The sequence below is a fragment of the Aotus nancymaae genome, unplaced genomic scaffold (genome assembly GCF_030222135.1).
Source record: "Aotus nancymaae isolate 86718 unplaced genomic scaffold, 86718_ANA_hifiasm-v0.15.2.pri h1tg000064l_0, whole genome shotgun sequence".
NCBI lineage: Eukaryota > Metazoa > Chordata > Mammalia > Primates > Aotidae > Aotus > Aotus nancymaae.
Genome location: NW_026988478.1, coordinates 12,176,456 through 12,197,560, shown reverse-complemented (window position 1 = coordinate 12,197,560; position 21,105 = coordinate 12,176,456). Strand labels below are relative to the sequence as shown.

General features: G+C 34.3%; 1 protein-coding gene across 2 annotated transcripts in view; it reads right to left on the bottom strand.

Moving 5' to 3' along the window:
* Nucleotides 1-21,105, bottom strand: part of SRFBP1 (serum response factor binding protein 1) — a 62,656-nt gene that overhangs the window by 29,626 nt on the left and 11,925 nt on the right. For both annotated transcript variants that reach the window (XM_012448444.3, XM_064366219.1), the window contains exon 3: nt 20,418-20,490. In XM_012448444.3, coding sequence (XP_012303867.2) covers nt 20,418-20,490 — 73 coding nt within the window. The remainder of the gene's footprint in view (nt 1-20,417; nt 20,491-21,105) is intronic.

Here is a 21,105-nt window from a genome sequence, read left to right as displayed (position 1 = left end):
TAGGTAGGTTTTACATGTTTTGATTAAGCAGGGAAAGCTACAACTAGAAAAAGTAGAGGAGACGGGGAAAGAATAAGATTTTGATGTGCTTTTTTTTTCTTATTTTAAAATATTTTAAATTTCCTTCAAACCCTCTGTGACTTATAGTTGAATTCAAAATGTGTTGCTTAATTTCCAGTTAGAGATTTTCCCAGTATCGTTTTGCTATTTTTTGTTTATTTAATTCTTTTATTATCCATGAACATATATTTTATGGTTTCTATTCTTTAAAATGTTGTAGTATTTGTTATAGTCCAGAGTATGGCATATCTTGATAAATATTTCATGTGCACTTGAAGGCAGCATATATTCTGTTAGGATCAGCGGTCTGTAAATGCTAAGTCAAACTGGTTGATGGTATTCAGATTATTCATATTTTTACTGTTTTTTTCTACCTACTTTATTAAGAGATGTGTTGGAACCTCCAACTATGCATAAGGGAAATGATAAGGGAAATAACGGAAAATAAAGAATAAGGGAAAGAATAAGAGAGGTCGGGTAAACAGGAGTTAAAGGATACTGTTCAAAATGGATAGAGTAGAAAATAAAAGATTACATAAGGAAATGGAAAAGTATAGGCAATATAAGAGATATAAATACAATGGCATCCATGGAAAGAAAATACAGACTTTTCCAAGTACCAAAAGAATTTTTTTGAAAATCACAAAGAAGACACATTAAGTGGAGAAATAAACAGTAAATACAACATAGAATATTCAGTAATTAGAATATAAAATATGATAGAGTAGAAAGCAAAAAATCAGGAATATAATGGAGTGATTTAGTTTAATGTGCCTATTAGAAGAAAAATATTTTCAAACTGAATCACAAAGCAAAACCTAACTCTATACTGTACATAATAAAGACTCACAAAGAAAACAGTCATTTGAAAAGGCTCAAAGATATACCAGGCAAACAGGAAAAATTAGAAAGCAGGTGCTGAGACTGTGTTTCAGATAAAACTGAGGCAAAGAAAACAAAATTAAGACAAAGAAGATAACATTTATGACTATGTGTTAAATAAAACACAACTATTACATAAAGCAGAAACTAAAGGAAATAAAGGAAACAGAAATACTATTTATTAACTCGAGACTCTGACACACAACTTCCAGTTCAAGAAAGAACAAAATAGGAAAACAAAATTACAAGATCTTAACAACATAAATAAGGTCATCTCTTTTATGAATTTATTTAGAATATTATATCCTAATATACAAATTGTATCTTCTTCTCAACTACACATGGGAATATTCATAAAATTATCATCTATTAAGTCAAAGAAAGTATAATAAAAGTAAGCTTCATCAAGTAAAATATTACAAGCAACACTCTCTGATCACAATGAAAAGATTACAGAAAATCAATGAATCAATAAAGGAAAAACTAAAAAGACCCATCTGGAATTAACACAATAAACAAATAAAACCATCTCAATTAAACAAGACTTGGGAAAGGGGAAATATAAACAGATATATCAGAATTTCTAACAATTAACAGGAAAATACTACATATGAAAATGTATGAAAAGCATTTAAAGTGGTTATTGGCCTTAAAACAACTGTATTAGTAAAAACAAAATAATGAAAGTAACTAAATTAAATTGCTCAACTAAAAATAACCTAAATTACCTTTGTCACTTCCTCATTTAACAACTGAAAAGTAAGACTCAAATCATGTGATTTGTCCAAGGTCCTATAACTAGGTGGTAGAAAGACTGACCTTAACTAGTACCTTTATTAGATCATCATCTTTCTGGCCTACTGCCTATATGATAAGTTCAATAGATCTCTACAATGTCAAAAGCACTGGTGAAAAACTAACACAAAATCAACTTATATTTCATGGTATGTAATGATGTCATATGACCACTTAACCAAGACTATTAGAATCTTCTAGATATGAAAAACACAGGTTTTAAAATGAAGCATGATTTATATGAGCTGAGTGTTATTATAACCCTTTCAGCAGAAATAAAAATATACTTATGTTTTTACATAAATGTGAGGTACTGAGCAATCCAAGCAGGTAATTTTGGCAACTTCTTTGGTTTTTCAGAAATATTACAGCAAAAATGATGTGAAGGTTCAAAATAAAATATATTTAAAAGATATGTTGAAAATGAGGTTGATACAAATTTAATCAGGTTGGGTATATTTAAAGAAATATGTTTGCTACTAAGGCTGTGAATTTGTTGTACTAATTATTAGCAATACTCAATGTCAAAATCTGTGAAGGATTTGAGATTTGCAAGCTAACAAGTTGGCCAAATACAGTATCATGGACGTTGGTAGAAGACACGAGACTCTTGGGTCAGAGACAAAGGGCAGTTTATTACTCATAGCAATAGCAGAAGCCAGAGTATAAAAATTTTTTAAAAGTTCATTCACTGTTTTTTTTTTCCTTTTTTTTTCCACAGAAACCCAAAGCCCCAGATACCTGGTAGATATTAAACTTAAGATATTTTAAAAATCCATGTAATAAAAACTAAAGGAGTAGTTTAGGAATATAATACCTCTAAAATGGGCTAGTAAGTGGAAAACATTTGATTGAGAAAGGGAAAACCATTTGTAGCTTTAGTAGTATGACATGCAAACACAAAGTATGATTGCAATAACCTCTACTTTTAGAACCTAAGTAGCGATTAATTATACATTGCGTGCTAGGCTGAAGAGCTTCTGGAAGATGTCCATGTCTTAATCCCCAGAGCCTGTGAATGTGTTATTTTACATGGTAGAAGGGACTGTGCTGAGATAATTAAGAATTTTGAGATAGGGTTATTATCCTGGATGATCCAGGTAAGACAAATGTAATCATGAGCTTCCTTACAAGAGGATAGCAGAAAGGTCAGAGAGAAGGAAATGTGGAAAAAAAAAAAATAGAAGTGGGGGTAATGCGAAAGGTGAAAGGGGCAGAAGAGAAAAAGAGAGGGAAGAGAAGATGCTATGCTGCTTGCTTTGAAGATGAAGAAAAATGCCATGAGTTAAGGAATGCAGGTGGCCTTTAGAAGCTGAAAAGGCAGGAAAAATTCTCCCCTAGAGCCTACAGAGAGAATATAGCCCTGCTGAAACCTACAGAAATAATACAGTCCTGTTGCTGTTAAGACTTCTAACCTTCAGCACTGTAAGACAATACATTTGTGTTGTTTTAAGCCACTAAATTTGTTGTAATTTGTTACAGCAGCATTAGAAAATTAATCTATTTTCTATCTCCTACCAATCTTCGTATTATAAAATAATTCATTAGACCATATTATTAGGACAAACACTACATGCCATAAATAATTCCAAGAATTAAATATTTACCTTAAAACTAAGTAAAATATAGACACATTTGGATGGCTTAAACTTTTTGTCTCATACCATTTATACTTCAGTATTTTGGACCAACTTATTTCCTTAGTTTTAAATACAACCATATGTGTCATTAAAAGGGAATACTATGTCCTAAAACATGGTTCATATAAAAATGTAAAATCTGTGTTTAGCAAATACGGATGGATAGAAAAGCTGTGCTGTAACTGGAATTGTCAGGTACTATTTTTTTTTAGTTTAAGTTTTTCACTATTTTTTTCACTTTAGATTCTAGGGTACATGTGCAGAACATGCAGGATTGTTGCATAGGTACATACATGGCAATGTGGTTTGCTGCATCCATTCCCCCGTCACCTATCTCTGGCATTTCTCCCCATGTTATCCCTCCCCAACCTCCTCATCCCCCCACTGTCCCTCCTGTCAGATACTATTTTAAGTAAACAATGAGGAACTCAGACTTTTTTTAGATAACACAAAAACTGCAATAAATGATATATCATAAAGTTATTCCTATCTTCTTATACTTCTTATTCAGAAGAAATCAGGTACTGACTTTCAGAGAAAGGCTCCTTTTGATGTACTATTATGACTGCACAGATAGCACCTTACATGTTAGTATTCCTGTTAAAAGATAAGAGAAAATTTCACACACAGCTCTTTTGAATTCTCCTAAGAGTCTGATGTGAAGAACAAAGCTGGAGTCAGCACGCTACCTGATTTCAAACTATACTACAAGGCTACAGTAACTAAAACAGCATGGTACTGATACCAAAACAGAGATATAGACCAATGGAACAGAACAGAGGCCTCAGAAGTAACGCCACACATCTACAACCATCTGATCTTTGGCAAACCTGACAAAAACAAGCAATGGGGAAAGGATTCCATGTTTAATAAATGGTGTTGGGAAAACTGGCTAGCCATGTGCAGAAAGCAGAAACTGGACCCCTTTTTGACACCCTACACTAAAATTAACTCCAGATGGATTAAAGATCTAAACATAAGACCTAACACCATAAAAACCCTAGAAGTAAATCTAGGCAAAACCATTCAGGACATGGGCATAGGCAAGGACTTCATGACTAAAACACCAAAAGCAATGGTAACAAAAGCCAAAATAGACAAATGGGATCTAATTAAACTTTAGAGCTTCTGTACAGCAAAAGAAGCAATCATTAGAGTGAATTGGCAACCAACAGAATGGGAAAAAATTTTTGCAATTTACCTATCTGACAAAGGGCTAATATCCAGAATCTACAAAGAACTAAAACAGATTTACAAGAAAACAAACAAACAAACCCATTCAAAAGTGAGCAAAGGATATGAACAGACAATTTTCAAAAGTAGACATATATGAGGGCAACAAACATGAAAAAATGCTCATCATCACTGGTCATTAGAGAAATTCAAATCAAAATCACATTGAGATACCATCTCACGCCAGTTAGAATGGTTATCGTCAAAAAATCTGGAGACAACAGATGCTGGAGAGGATGTGGAGAAATAGGAACACTTTTAACACTGCTGGTGGGAGCGTAAATTAGTTCAACAATTGTGGAAGACAGTGTGGCAGTTCCTCAAGGATCTAGAAATAGAAATTCCATTTGACCCAGCAATCCCATTACTGAGTATATACCCAAAGGATTATAAATTGTTCTATTATAAAGACACATGCACATGTATTTTCATTGCTGCACTGTTTACAATAGCAAAGACCTAGAACCAACCCAAATGCACATCCATGATAGACTGGGCAAAGAAAATGTGGCACATATACACCATGGAATACTATGCAGCTATAAAAAACGATGAGTTCATGTCCTTTGTAGAGATATGGATGAATCTGGAAACCATCATTCTCAGAAAACTGACACAAGAATAGAAAATCAAATACCGCATGTTCTCACTCATAAGTGTGTGTTGAACAATGTGAACACACAGGGAGGGGAGCATCACACACTGAGGTCTTTTGGAGGGGTATGGGAGGGACAGTGCGGGGGAGGTAGATTGGAGAAGGATAACATGGGGAGAAATACCAGATATAGGTGGCGGGGGGATGGAGGCAGCAAACCACATTGCCATGAGTATACTGTCTTCTCCCTACATCTATTCCTGTGTTCTCTATAGAAACCAAAGCATCTCAATCCTCTGCTGCTAGGGTTAGACAGCTCAGAGTCACGTGACACTGCAGTCCCTTCGCTATGCTTCTGTTATGCTCCCATCTCCCTTTCTGCTTTGTCTTTGGTACTGTTGGTTGCACCTGTTCCCTCTGTTGTACTACCATTATCCTACTTCTAGGTTCAAGACTTCTTTATGGATTGTGCTGATTATAATAGCCTAGTTGGTTTTCCAGACTCCAGGATGAGTAACTCCAAGGCCTATTATGTAACCATACAGAATACAAAATGAAGTCAAAGTTTCAGTTTGGTATTTAAATCCTTTCAGTACTTGGCCTCAATGTATCTTTCTGCTCTAACTGCTCTAATTTTATAATACACTTCCATGTTTCACATTCAGTTCTACACAGAATCACCTGAATAAATTTTATACCTCAATATCTTTGTAATATGTATGCTTTTTAAAATTTTATCTTTAGAATACCTTCTAACTGGCTACCTTTCTCACTCCTTTCCTTCCAATCAAAAACTATCCAAGTTTTGAGCTTTGATTTCTAAATACCATGAATAACGACGCAGGACTTCTTAGAGAAATGGCTGATTACAGATATCAGGCAAGAAAGTATAAACCCTGTGATTATTTCTTATGCCAGAAAAGAACAATGGGGTCAAATTGGGGTCTCAAAAAAAGTTAAGCTGGCTTAAAGGGGCTACCACTGGCTAAATTTGGGTGTCAAAAAGAATACTGACAGCAGTGAATCATAACCACATTGATCCTATGTTTGTTGTTCAGACCAGGGCCCATTTGAGAATAAAAATAAGGTGCTATTAATAAACATGTTGGGCCACATGGTGAATACCAGGACAATCCCAGGGAAATTTGGTTATATGGTCACCCTATAATTATAACACTTGTCAACACTTCCCATCTCCAAATGCTCTTTATTTTCTCTCCAACTCACTTCATTGGCTTTTGTCCCAATCACTTCAGTCCCATTATTTTAAGCCTGTGATGATCTCCACATTGCTAAAGCTAATCAATACTCAACATATCAGCAGCATCTGACTTTTCCCCTTCTTGGCCTATCAATTTTTGTTAAGTTAATTCTTCCTTTCTTCTTGATACACTAGCTTCAATTGACTTATGTTGGACCCATATTCTTGGTTATTTTTCCTTTGTCTCCTTTGCTAGTTCTCTTCTCTCTGACATAAGAATGGACCAGGACTCTGTCCTTGGTACTCTTTCCTTTACTATTATCTAATAATACCTCACTGATTTCATCCAGTTTCATTATTTTAAATATCATATATATATATGCGAACATCTCCTTAAAATTTCCTTCTGTAGTCAAGATAATTTCTCTGAACTCCTGACTTACATATCCAAGTGTCTACTTCACATCATCATTCCTAATCCTTCCTACTCTGCTCTATTTCTTCCACAGTATATAATCTACTAACATGCTATACAATTAACTTATTGTCTACCCTGATCCCCCAAACCCCCCCAAAAATAAATTACAAAAGATCAGGAACCTTTGTCTACTCTTCTCCTCAGGTATATCATAAGTGTCTAGAAAAGTGCATGGCATTTGGTAAATGTTCAATAAATGCTTGTTGAAAGAACAGATACTGAAGTTATTTTTACTTGTCAGGTATTATAAATTGTTACACTAAATATCTCAGTTACTGCAGTATTAGGTATAACATAAACCAGACATGTCAGTAAACAATGCCCCTGTTCAGGAACCATGGCAGACAGTGTATTTCATAACTATGTCTTTCATTCAAGTTTATTATTTTCTATTATGTAGATTTAAAAAACCAGTTAATCTTTACTCTTGATGATGTTGAGATCTGAGTTTAAATCACTATCTTTCCTTACACAGACTTCATTCATAGAAACTAATAAAATAATCTAAAAGCTTTGTATTCCTTGATTCTATAGATACTTCCTTTACAACGTAAAACAAACAAAAACAAAAAAACCCAACACCAAAACAAAACAATGAAGCAATATAAACTTAAGTTTTTCACCCCACGGTTTGTAGAGTTTCACTCAGCTATCAAGACGCAGCTTTCTATTACAGAAAGACTTCCTTGAATCCTCAAGCAGTGCTAAGTACCCTTCCTCCAATGTGTCTATCAGCATCTTTCACATCACAGTGAAGCTCTCTCCATTTTTCTCATTAGACTTAAAGCTTCTCAAAGGCAGGCACCATATTAATTTCTATATTTTTATAAACTAGCCAAATATGGGGCACACAAAGTATAGACATATTATATTTTTGTTGAGCCAAAATAAAGTGTTATGGTCATGAGGATGGCTCTGAAATGAAATTATAAGTAAGTATTTGAACTTTTCTGGCAAAGTACCAGACTAAAAATAACAGGTAAAACTTCCATCTTTTGAATCCTACAGTGCTAACTGTAATAATGAGAGCTACTTTAGCTTCTGGTCTAAAGTCACAATGCAATCTGGACAATGATAATGGATTGTGTGGTAGAGCAGATCTGCAAAATACCTCTGTTCTGGATGTCTCTGTCATTATTAGTTTTAGCATAACTTTTCAAAATGGTGTTGAAGGCAATGGTCATCATAAATAATATTTCATTTATGCCATTTATATGGATTAAAAGACTACAGAAATTCAAATTCTTAAAAATTAAGTTAAACTATGCTATTGCTAGGAATGTTGATGTTGTATATTTTATCTAATCACCACAGCAAATAGGTGAAACAAAAATTATATATTGCTCTAACCTCTTAAAAATCTATTTAAAGATGCGCCCACTAACGTATCATGGAAAGCCTTCTATGTGCAGAACATTGTGTAAAAAGGCAATCCAAACAGAGTTTGATGGTTGAAATAACATGCTAATAACTGGTCACAGTAACAAAAAGAAAGATGTGTTAATAATAGATTTCTAAAAACTGATTACCTAAGTACTGTATGTATGAAGATGAAGTAAGCAAGGCAATCTTAAGTAAGTAGGATAATATTTGTTTAGTGCAATTGGTTGGAACAAAACAAATATAACCAAATTACTGGAGGACTTCCTTCAACCACACAAAACTCCCAACCATTACGACATATGCCCTAAGGTACAAAGCCTTATGCATACGTCCCCCATCCTTCCCAATAAAATCATTACTTCAGAGGTTGGTGAAAGCTGTGACAATGATGCATTCTGGTTTTGCAAAAGTATGTGTGATATGGTGGAAAATCCTGCCTTGTTATCAGACAAAACTGTAGAAACTTAAAAAACAAGAATGTGCAATGTGTAGGGGATATAATGTTGACTGTATTATGTAGATAGAAATGAGGTTAATACAGTTATGCACAAAGACAGGGGTCAACTGATGAAAATGCTTTTAATACTCATGAGGAATTTTAGATCCCATCTGGCAGACAATAGGAAGCTAATTTAGGGTCTTGAACAGGAGAACAATATAATAAAACAAAGTAAATTTACTACTAAGAAATTTTACTAGTGTCAGGTTTTTGCTGGCAGCCAGTTAAAGAATTACTAAATGTCTACAAATAGTACTGTCTCACTTTAGTTCCAAGTTGAATTTCATGTCAAAAGTTGAATCTTTATATTCTAAAAAGTAAACTGGATGCATTTCTAACCTATATTTTCATCAATATATAAAAATAATAGTTTCAGTGAACAAAAGCTTAAAAAACTTGTATAATTCAATTGTACAATGATCTGCATCTGATCAAAAAACATTAATTAAACATAAACAGCAAACAATGTAGTCAAATGAAGCTCAAAAAACTTTTTTTTTCACTATACAGTCCATTTTTCACAGTGGAAATACTTTTTAGAAAATAAGGCAAAATAGCTTGTTTAATATAAGTGATTAAACATAATCACATTTTATTTATTTATTTATTTATTTTTTTTTGAGATGGAGTTTCGCTCATTACCCAGGCTGGAGTGCAATGGCGCGATCTCGGCTCACCGCAACCTCCGCCTCCTGGGTTCAGGCAATTCTCCTGCCTCAGCCTCCTGAGTAGCTGGGATTACAGGCACGCACCACTGTGCCCAGCTAATTTTTTGTATTTTTAGTAGAGACGGGGTTTCACCATGTTGACCAGGATGGTCTCGATCTCTTGACCTCATGATCCACCCACCTCGGCCTCCCAAAGTGCTGGGATTACAGGCTTGAGCTACCGCGCCCGGCCACATAATCACATTTTTTATGCCAAATAAAAACATCAAAACTGTTCCTCGGATATAAAATTATTCACTTCTGTCAGGTTCAAAGAGGTAGGCAGAGAAAATGACACCCAGCAATTATGAAGATTCTGTATAGAACACTAAGAAATTAGTCGAACAGACAGACTTTTTCATTCTGGACATTCTCTTCTAACAAAACGGCTGGCCTTGTGAAGAAAAGCTTATTGTTTGAAAATAATTTGTCTTCATTTAACCCCAAATTAAGGTGATATCCAGTTGAAAAAAAAAAAGAACATCCCATTTTGTAAGACCAGTTACTTACTGATCTTATTGCTGCTTTTCTCCAGGGCCCCTTGTCTCCTATTATGTGTTTCCAACAAAATATGTTGTAATATTTAACTCTTTTCTCAAGCACCATATTATTTCATACTGGAATTATCATAGTAATATTGGTTGTCCAAAATTTTTGAACTAATAGTTTAAAAGTGCTTTGGATACTTTCACAGTTATTAGGAAATGTTTGGCTAAGGTTTAGTTTCAAATTTCTAGAATTACAAAACAAAAAAATCACATCAAAACAGAACAAAAGTAAATGGAAAACATTAAAAAAACGCCATGTTATACTGCTTTCTTCCTTCATACTGCTGAATCTTGTTTATACACTCAGTAGCCTCTGAAGTGGGCTTATCTAGGTGAAGAATTCCAGAATTAGTTCTTTATTTAAAACTTAGGTGTATACTATGACTCAGTAAATAGTAATAGCATTTTCATCTCTTTTGCCAACAAAGGCCTGCAACTTGGCCTTTGTTTTCAAATAGAGGCAAGCAGGTTCAAAAATAGATGATGTATACTATTACTATTTTTCATATATGTTCTTATTTAGAAGACAAGAATATTTTAAGGCCATCATAAACTTTATATAAACACAACCTACAATGAAAATCATGACTCCTATATATTAAAATTGCAACAGCGTTAAGAATTTCAGAAATATGCCCTATACAAAATAGTAATTTAAAGCTGTAGAAACTACATGCCAGAAAGCAAACTGGGATTTCAGTATGATGATCTGTTACTAAATGCTGTTTCATGAGTGTGAGGAGAGTATTATATACTCATTTTTTAAAATAGTGCTATGATTTCCTGTTTATAATTTCAAAGGTCACAGTTAAGTACAGAAGGCTAATAACCAGGGCATCTTGCTAGCTCTCCTTTTAGAAACAATAGTTCTGCCTTTTAAAAAGTTAAATCTGAAGTTATATGGCCTTAGGGCTTTGGTGAAGGTGACTGTATAAAATGAAGAACTTTTTTTCCTCCTGTTTCTGATACTTAACAAGCAAAATCCTCTGATTACAGATTCTTCTTAGTAACAGTTCCATAGTATTCCATTTATCTTTAGAGACTCAGAACAACCTCAACATCGTAAACATGCCAACATGTAAAAAAAAAATTGCAGTAGAAGTCACTTAGCCAGCTAGCTAAGCAGCATTCACTATGTATCAGACACATTATTACTAGGTGTGAGACAATTAATTGAATAAAACAACCCATTTTTTAAAAATAAGAAACAATATTTTTATTAAAGACCAAAATATTTTAGAAAGGGATCATAAATTCTTAGTTTTCAGTTTTAAAAAATTTATCTGAACCAAGATCTGCTAAGTATTTCGTTATTTCACACAGCAACAAAACTGGATGGCTTATTTCTTAATTAAAATATATTTATGTAGGATACAGATAATTTCAATATGTAATTTATTAAGTATTCTATATTATACTTTGGCTTAAGAAATACAGCCTCAGAAAATATCACTACTTTTGAAATATTTTTATTATTTGCATGAAATGAATTTGTTGAAATTTTTTCAAAGGATGAAAAATGTGTTTTACAAAGCATGCTTAAATTTTGTCACAGATGGTATTTTTTTTAAATTATACTTTAAGTTCTGGGATACATGTGCAGAACTTGCAGGAATGTTGCATAGGTACACAAATGCCTTGGTGGTTTGCTGCCTCCATCCCCACATCACCTACATCAAGCATTTCTCCCAATGTTATCCTTCCTCAACCTCCCCACCCCCTGCTATCCCTCCCCCAGTCTCCCACTCCCCAACAGACCATAGTGTGTAATGTTCCCCTCCCTGTGTCCATGTGTTCTCGTTGTTCAATACTCACCTATGAGTGAGAACATGTGGTGTTTGGCTTTTTGTTATTGTGTCAGTTTGCTGAGAATGATGGTTTTCAGATTCATCCATGTCCCTGCAAAGGTCATGAACTCATCCTTTTTTATGGCTTCATAGTATTCCATGGTATATACGTGCCACATTTTCTTTACCTAGTCTACCACTGATGTGCATTTGGGCTGGTTCCAGGTCTTTGCTACTGTAAACAGGGCTGCAATGAACATACATGTGCATGTGTCTTTATAATAGAACAATTTATAATCTTTTGGGTATATACCCAGTAATGGGATTGCTGGGTCAAATGGAATTTCTATTTTCAGATCCTTGAGGAATCACCACATTGTCTTCCACAATAGTTGAACTAATTTACACACTCACCAACAGTGTAAGTTTTCGTATTTCTCCACATCAAGCAATGGCAACAAAAGCCAAAACAGACAAATGGGATCTAATTAAACTTAAAATTTCTGCACAGCAAAAGAAACAATCATTAGAGTGAACTGGCACCCAAAAGAATGAGAAAAAGTTTTCACAAGCTACTCATCCGACAAAGGGCTAATATCCAGAATCTACAAAGAACTAAAGCAGATTTATAAGAGAAAAAAAAAAACCCATCAAAAAGTGGGCAAAGGATATGAACAGACACTTTTCAAAAGAAGACATTTATGTGGCCAACAAACATATGAAAAAATGCTCATCATCACTGGTCATTAGAAAAATGCAAATCAAAACAACCCATGTTCTTAAGAAGTTCTCTCTAAGCAGCAGGAATGGCAATGAAACTAGACTGCTGTACCATACAACAACAGAAATACACACAAAGTAAAAGGGCCTGTTAGAGTAGGTGGTAAGTAATTCTTCTGGGGATAGAGCAGAAGTGCCAGGGAAAGTTTCCTAGAGCTACTTACATAAGAATTAGGTGTTGAGGAAAGAGTAAGTGTTCAGGTGGGAGAGATGCTATGTTTAAAAAACCTGATGTAGGCAAGGAGGCATGAAATTGCTATGTTTGGGATTCAGTTTAGCTGGTAAAAAAATAAAAAAGGTACATGGTAAGTGGAAGATACAGAAGCAACAGATGGGTAGTTAGAGTACAGATCACAAAGGATCTTGTATACCATGCAGGGAAGTCCAATTAGATAAGCATTTTAGAAAGGTCATTGGTTAGAGTGCAGAACATGACTTGAAGGAGGTGAGACCAGAGGCAGGAAGTCTGTTATGATTTGAATATGTTTTTCCCCAAAAAAAACTCAGGTTGAGGCTTGGTTCCTAATGTAATGGTATCAAAAGGTGGTGAGGCCTTTAAGATCTATCTGGGTCATGAAGTATCTTCCCTCATGAAGGAATTAATGCAGTCTCTTGGATGTACGTTCTCACTCTAGCTAAAATGAATTAGTTACTGCCAGAACAGGCTAGTAAAAAGTGAGGCTGCTCCTTGTGTTTGGTCTATCTTTGCAAGCATCTGTTCCCTTCTGCTTCTCCATGTTGTGATAACGCATGATGGAGCTGAGCAGATGCTGGCATCAGGTTTCTTGGATTTCTCAGCCTCCAGAACCATGAACCAATGAAACCTCTTTTATAAATAAATTACTTAGTCTCAGGTATTCTGTTATAATAACACTAAATGGACTAAGACAATATCCAAGTGAGTAATAATAAGAACCTGAGGCTGGGTGCGGTGGCTCACACCTGTAATCTCAGCACTTTGCTGGGGGCTAAGGCAGGTGGATCTCCTAAGGTCAGAAGTTCTAGACCAGCCTGGTCAACATGGTGAAACCTCATCTCTACAAAAAATACAAAAATTAACTGGGTGTGGTGGCAGATGTCTGTAGTCCCAGCTACTGGGGAGGCTGAGGCAGGAGAATTGCTTGAACCTGGGAGGCGGAGGTTGCAGTGAGCCAAGGTGGAGCCATTGCACCCCAGTCTGGACAACAAGAGTAAAAATTCATAAAAAAACAAAACAAAACAAAACTGAAATGACAAGTGTTTTGCAGAATATATTTTTTAAAGTGGAAATGCTTAACCAATAATTTTAATACATGTTGCCAAATATGTTTCTCAAAAGGATGTATTACTTTTAGTGCCCACAACAACAAATAAGACTGCCTGTCCATGTATTCACATCCTCTTCAACAACAGAGATATTTTTGATTCACCTGAGCACAATAACCATTAAATTTCAGAGTTCAGTCTTCCAAATCATTCATGATATAAATTATCCACTTAATCGAGCATCCACCAGAAAAGATACTAGTAATAACTACAGTAAAAGAAAAGTAAACAATGAGTGAAAAAGAAAGCAAATTCATCAATAACCATGATGTAGTAAATGTGCTTATACTCTGAAAATAAATGTGGTTATTTTAAAAACACCTAATTCATCATTTCCTTCTTGAAAGAGATTCTTCACAAAGTTTCCTACTCTTGGTTCTTTTTCTCCTTCACTGGCTACTCTTTCAGTCTCTTTTACTTATTCTTCTTTATCTCCCTAAAATCAAAATTTTAGTGTATCTTGAGGCCCTCAGACTAAGATAACATGATTAATCATGGACATACTACCAAAAAGCCCTATCTGAGAATATTAGAGAGTAAATGGAAACAGACTCTGATGGAGAGGCCACCAAGCTTACTTGGAAAAAAGAAGATGGAAAGCTATTCAGTAGTAAATTACCATTTCTTCAAGGTTCAGCCTAAGGCCAACTGCGATCAGCATGGTTTAGGAGCAGTGCCAGAGCTATCCCTGAAAAAAGGAATCCAGGATACTTTATCTACTGAGAGAGCAGGTTAAATCCAGAAAGGAGAGAAGAACTCTCTAAATCTTAAGTGTTCAGACAAGTAGCAGATTCAAAGCATCTTACTGAAAGACAAAAGATCTAAACTGAGACTGGAACTGCTGTCTAAGAAACATAGTTTGAAGTTAAAACCTAGCCAAGAAAATTTATTAAAACAGCCACTTATTTGAGAAAAATAACCAAATCCAGAATCTCTGCAAGTTCATAATGTCCAGGGTACAGTCCAAAATTACCCAGCATATGAACAGGAAAGAAAACAGAACATTTTTTCTTCTCCATAAGCAAAAATGGCTATTATCACTATCCTTGATGGTGTTCAAAAAAATTCCTCTCAAAGAATGAAAATATTATCAGAGAAATAAACTATCACAGCAGAGAAACAGAAACAATAAAAAGTTTTAATTGATTCAGTCACAGAACATTAATCACTGGATGAAAGACTACAGGATATTCACATAATCTCACAGTATCATTTCACAGATTACTTACTAACTGCAAACAGAAGATACCTTTACAATGGGGAAATCTGGCATATGGCACTTGAGTGCTGGAACTCAGCAATAATAGTAGAGGGAGAAACATGGATATATGTAATAGAATAGTGGAATATAACAATAGTGATACAATGCACTATTATTATATTGTAGTATTACGATTTTCTATAGGTTTGAAATATTTTTTAAAAAGTTGGAAGGAAAAGTTTAAGTACAGTATTATTAAAGATTATGAAACACAAAGAAAAAGAAAGCTAAAATAAAGATTATTACATATCAGAGAGGGAAGAATTAAAGTAGCTATCTTGGAATCTATTCACTTCCTTAACCAGGAGGAAACTCTAGGAAAGGAAGGTGATCCAGTTTAGTCTTCCTGTTAATATGCTGATAAGTGGTCCCTCTGGTAGATGAGATAATGAGTTTTTGTTAGGAGGAAGGTCCTTATCTGAAGAATGCTCTTAGTAGGCTGTCCCTTGTTAATAACGCTTACAATAAACAAACCCAAAATCTATGGGTTTATGAAGCCTGGCAAAATGGAGAATAACATGCAAGCTATATAACCCTGGGATATTAAATGGAGAAGTTTCAAAATGTAAATGTCCCTGATATGAGGTAATAACCAGACTTCCTCATTTGGAGACTCTGGGCTGGAAAGTACATGTATGATGCGGAAAGGAAGGACCTGTGGAATTACATAAGAGTCCCAGATTGCTCTCCTTACTTCACCTGCTCCATTTGACTACATGCATTCTTACAGTTATTAGTAAAGCTGATTCTAGGTAAGATATCTAACACGTTGAATCTGATTTGATAACATGATTATTTGTACTGGCTCACAAATAAAACTGTCAGAAATAATTACGGTGTAAGATTAAAGATACTTTTAATACAACTACTTTCATAGAATAAATGAACAAAATGTTACACTGACATAGCTAATTAACACAGTACAGTGTACTCACAGGCTATAATAAAGTATCTTTTACCCTATGGAGAAACTTGTTTTAGTATTCCTAGGAAGAAAACTAATCAAAACCACAGTATGTGAAACTACAGAAAAAAAACTCAATAACTTTTAAAAAAGCATATAAAACCAGACGTATGACAAAATTCTAAACAGTATATGAATATATAAGATGATAAACCTCTAATCTAAGGGGTGTATGCAGCCTAGAATACTTCTGAACAGGTTTTCTGAAATGGGATTCTCCCTAGAGTTGTCGTGAGGTTCAAATGATATGATATAGTTATTATATTATTTTGATGATGTATAATTTAACTTTAATGCCCTTACAGATTATAGTCTATATTATTTTTTCTATTTGTGATCTACTAAAGACAACCATTTAGGGTCAAGCTGTGCAGAAGCCTAAAACAAAGTGATCCTAACTGCTGATTCTAAGTTCAAAGGATTTTTATTTTTCTTTGAGACTCTCCATCATCCAGTCCGTAGTAGAGTGGCATGATCTTGGATCGCTGCAACCTCTGCTGTCTGGGTTCAAGCAATTCTCCTGCCTCAGCCTCCCGAGTAGCTGGGATTACAGGCACCTGTCACCATGCCCGGTTAATTTTTGTGTTTTTAGTAGAGACAGGATTTCACCATCTTGGCCAGGCTGGTCTTGAACTTCTGACCTCGTGATCCACCCACCTCAGCCTCCCAAAGTTCTGGGATTACAGGCTTGAGCCAGTTCGCCTGGCCAGATGGTTTTAATAATAGATTTCAGAATGTAAAACTAGGGGAAGAATAAAACAAAAGGAGAAAGAATTTTAAACTAGAGGAGAAGTAAGAGGTAGCAGGCAGAACAAGGTCTCAAAGAAGAATACAAAAATTCTCATTTTAAAGAATATTTAACATAGGAAGAAGTAACAACCTTAGAGAGGAAGAGATTAAAAAAGAATACAGATAGGCTGGGCATGGTGGTTCACACCAGTATTCCCAGCACTTTGGGAGGCTGAGGTGAATGGATCACCTGAGGTCAGGTGTTTGAGACCAGCCTAGGCAACATGGCAAAACCTTATCTCTACTAAAAGTACAAAAGTTAGCTGGGCATGGTGGCAGCTGCCTGTAGTCCCAACTACTCAGGAGGCTGTGGCAGAATTGTTTTAATCCAGGAAGCAGAGGTTGCAGTGAGCAAATTTGCACGACGACTGAACTCCAGAGGCAAGACTCCATCAAAAAAAAAAAAAAAAAAAAAAAGAATACAGATACAGGTTACTGTATATATTTAGCTGTGAGGAATTAAAGGATCTGAAAATGTGTTGCACATTTTTGGGCCCTTCTTTTCTCTAGATGGCAAGTTTCATGTTTATTAAATTATCTCCTCCAATACCTAGGAAAGTGAGTCTGGATATATCATAGGAATGTTCACAACTTACTGAAGCAGTAAACTAAAGTGGATAACATAATTAGCTTTATAGTCAGTTATAAGTTGCTTTATTTCTCTAAGCTTGAGTCTCGTATTCTGTAAGATAGGAATAAAAATGATATCTACCTAGTGAGACAGTAAATATAAAACACATAATATACTGCCAGGCACATAGTAAATGCTCAGTAAAAGCTAGTTATTACCATTATTATCGAGTAAGAGATTGGTTGTACATTTTGAGTAATTTCAATATATGCTTGAATTTTACCATTTCCTTCTCCAGCTGTAACTTACTGATCTGTAAATGTTGATAAGTTAATTTAACTTTAACTTTCAAAGAAAAAGAAACTGTTTTAGAAGCCAGTATTTATACTAATATCAAAGTTAAAAGTATGGACACTATTAAAAATGTAGCAAAGACTTGGGTTTCATATACCATAGTCTATAAAATTAGAACCTATGATTTTAGGGTATCATAAAGATCAGGCCAATTTTTTTTCTTGGTTGGCCAGAAAAAAACAAACTCCCATTTCTAAAAATACTCAGGTTTTCTTCACAAAGAAGTCATCCTGCAACAAAATACCCTATTATTATAGAAAGCAAGAATAGGACAGTATGTCATCAATAAGACTATAAAAATGCAGTGGTATCTGAGCCAAGGAAAAAATTTCTCTGGGAAAATAAATAAGTAGAGGTTTTTTTCTCCAAATTTAATGGAGACTCAGAGTTTTGTCATGATTTCTTTGATACTCCCAAGTAGGTAATAACCACTTCCTAAGAAAATTACAAATGACCTTTTAGTTAAGAAAAACGCTGTTATGTATTTGCTTTGTTTAGAAAAGACGACAAAATTTGTAAAAGAACCATAAATGAGGAATGAAATTTGACACCTAAAGAAAGCGAATATATAGCCTTTCTAGTACTCTTTTTATATTTAAATTTATTCCAGTTTTTAAAAGGCATTACAAAAGAAGTTGAAGTCAGAGCAGCCAACCCAGCATACCCTAACTCCTACCACAAACTCAAGACATATACATACTATGAATTTTATGAATTCCAGGAATACATAGGCTATGAATTTGGCTTTCTATGGTGCAACAATTCCATAGTGAGCTTATATGATCACAGGGAAAACTAGAACACAAATCAAACCAAACCAAACCAAACCATGGTAGTGATGTAGTAATCTTGTAAACCTACTAACTTTCTCACTGAATCAGATTTCCCTTTGCTGATGAGATTCAAAAACAGAAACAGAAAACAGGCTTTACATTTAGATAAAAAATGACAACTTTTCTAATTAATCAAATTCATTATCAAAATTTACAAAAGGGAAGTATTCTAAAGGTTGAGTATCTTTTGTTTGCAAACTCTTCATACACTGCATACAAGTTTATTATAGTCAATAAACTATGGAAAGAATGTAGTGAGTGTGTGTGTGTGTGTGTGTGTGTATAAATTTGTTTATTCCAGTTTTTAAACAGTATTACAAAAGAAGTTAAAGTCAGAGTAGCCAACTATATATTGTGTGTGTTTACCTATGTGTATGTGTATATATGTATGTATACACACACACACACACACACACACTGCATTCTTTCCATGGTAAAATAAAATCAGCAATTATATAGTAGCTGAAGGCCTCCGAATAATTTAAGACTCCAAAAATGACTATTCAGAAGAAATTACAGGGAAAAATTTAGGTAGGCAATGTAATTTAGTAAGAACCTTGGTTAAGAGAAAGTGAAAGGGATAAATTGTAACTTCCTATCTTATTGCTATTCTCAAAGCAAAATCTCTAAAGATTTTATTTCTCATAGGAATATCATTTACAAAAGGTATATGAAAAAGCCTAAATGAATCTACAAACTACAGAGACACAAATGATCATTAGCAGTCAAATACAAAATACTTTTTTTCCTGAATGACTGGATAAAAAGGAGATTACAACTTTGAGAAAGAAAAGTTGTATCGGATGGATTCCATGAATTTTGTAATAGTGTTCAGGGGTGAAGGATGAACACAAGAAACAAATATACTTCATATTAAAGAGTCATTTCCTAGACGTTTTTATTCAGATTAACTGGGATAACTTTGTCCTATTAAACACTTTACTATCACTTTAAAAAGAAGAAACTGTGAGAAGCTTTGATAACCTAACTCAATTAAAATATTGTTAGAGAGCTTTCTTTCTCTTTTACCTAATTCAAAACTTGGAAACTTATACCAAAATGTAATAGGCAAACATGCATGCAAAATGACCCTGCAATTAAGAAAATTGCTGGTACCAGATGTTGTTTTTAAGTTCTACAGTAGAACAGTCTCCCAGACATTTAATGTCATGTCATTTGGTAAATGAAAGTTTCCACAAAGTTAGAGCAATGAGAAGACCTAAAAATGATGCTAGTGAAGAGTCTGACTCAAGAAAATAAAAATATGGGAACACGTTGCTCTAACACTTATTTTATTTGAAGTTACTACAGAACTGAATAAAATGCTGACACCACTACATAAAAATTTATTGAGTTGGCAACAAGGAAAGCATGATGTCAGCCACCAATATCACCATCTACATTCCCAAATAGCGCGAAGACTTTAATTCCTGAACTGACTTCATGCTAAAGTTACAGTAAAAATAAAAACTTGAGGCATGAGGCATTACTAAACATAGATGAATTTAGTTTGGCAGAGTTTTGACTCCAATTAACCTAGCATTTTAACAAATTCAGTTAAAAACATGGAAAAATGTAAGCTTAAACATTACAATTTTTCTAAATGTGCTACATTCTTCACCAAACGGGCTGATACAAGATGTCTTAGGCCACTCTCAGGAATATTCAAATAAGCAATACCACACACAAACAAAATGCAGGATAACAGATACTCAAAAACATATGTACATACATACCCACACAAGTCCTTACCTTCATGGCATGGATTTCTTCAAGCAATCGTTGCGCCCGTCTTTGGTTTTTTAACAGTGCATCTTCAGTACCCCTGCAAAAAACACATTACAGTATGTAGCCAGGCAAAGCATTAATTTTAGGCTCATATCACAAAGGATAATCATTTCATTTCTTTTAGAAAAGCATAATAAATCTCTAAATAACAAACACTCCACTATCCTACACTCCCTATTTCCCCCACTCCCAAAACACACCTTGATTTCATAACTAAACCCATATGTTAGAAACTGGCAAAAATAAGTACTGTCTTGGCATTGTATTAATGACCATTACTTTTGATAGTTTGCTTTCTCTAGTTCCTTAATAGCACTTTTCCTCATCAATTAATCAATCAATAGTAATTATATTTAATGTAATATAAATTTCATAAGCTATATTTAGAGGTTGGATATAGTTTTACCAAATGAAAATTTGCTATCTGGAATTTAAGGAAAAAATAAAGAAGGGCTATATTCTGACATATTTATGAAAGAATAGGAAATTAATCTGGAACAAAACATATTTGAAGGCTAAGCATTCATGCTTAAATCATAAGAACTATAAATAAAATACTTTTTTTTACTAACACTAGTGATATTGAAAATACAAATTATTGTATTTTTCTAAAAAATTATGTGGAACACAATGTTCTAATAAACACTTTCAC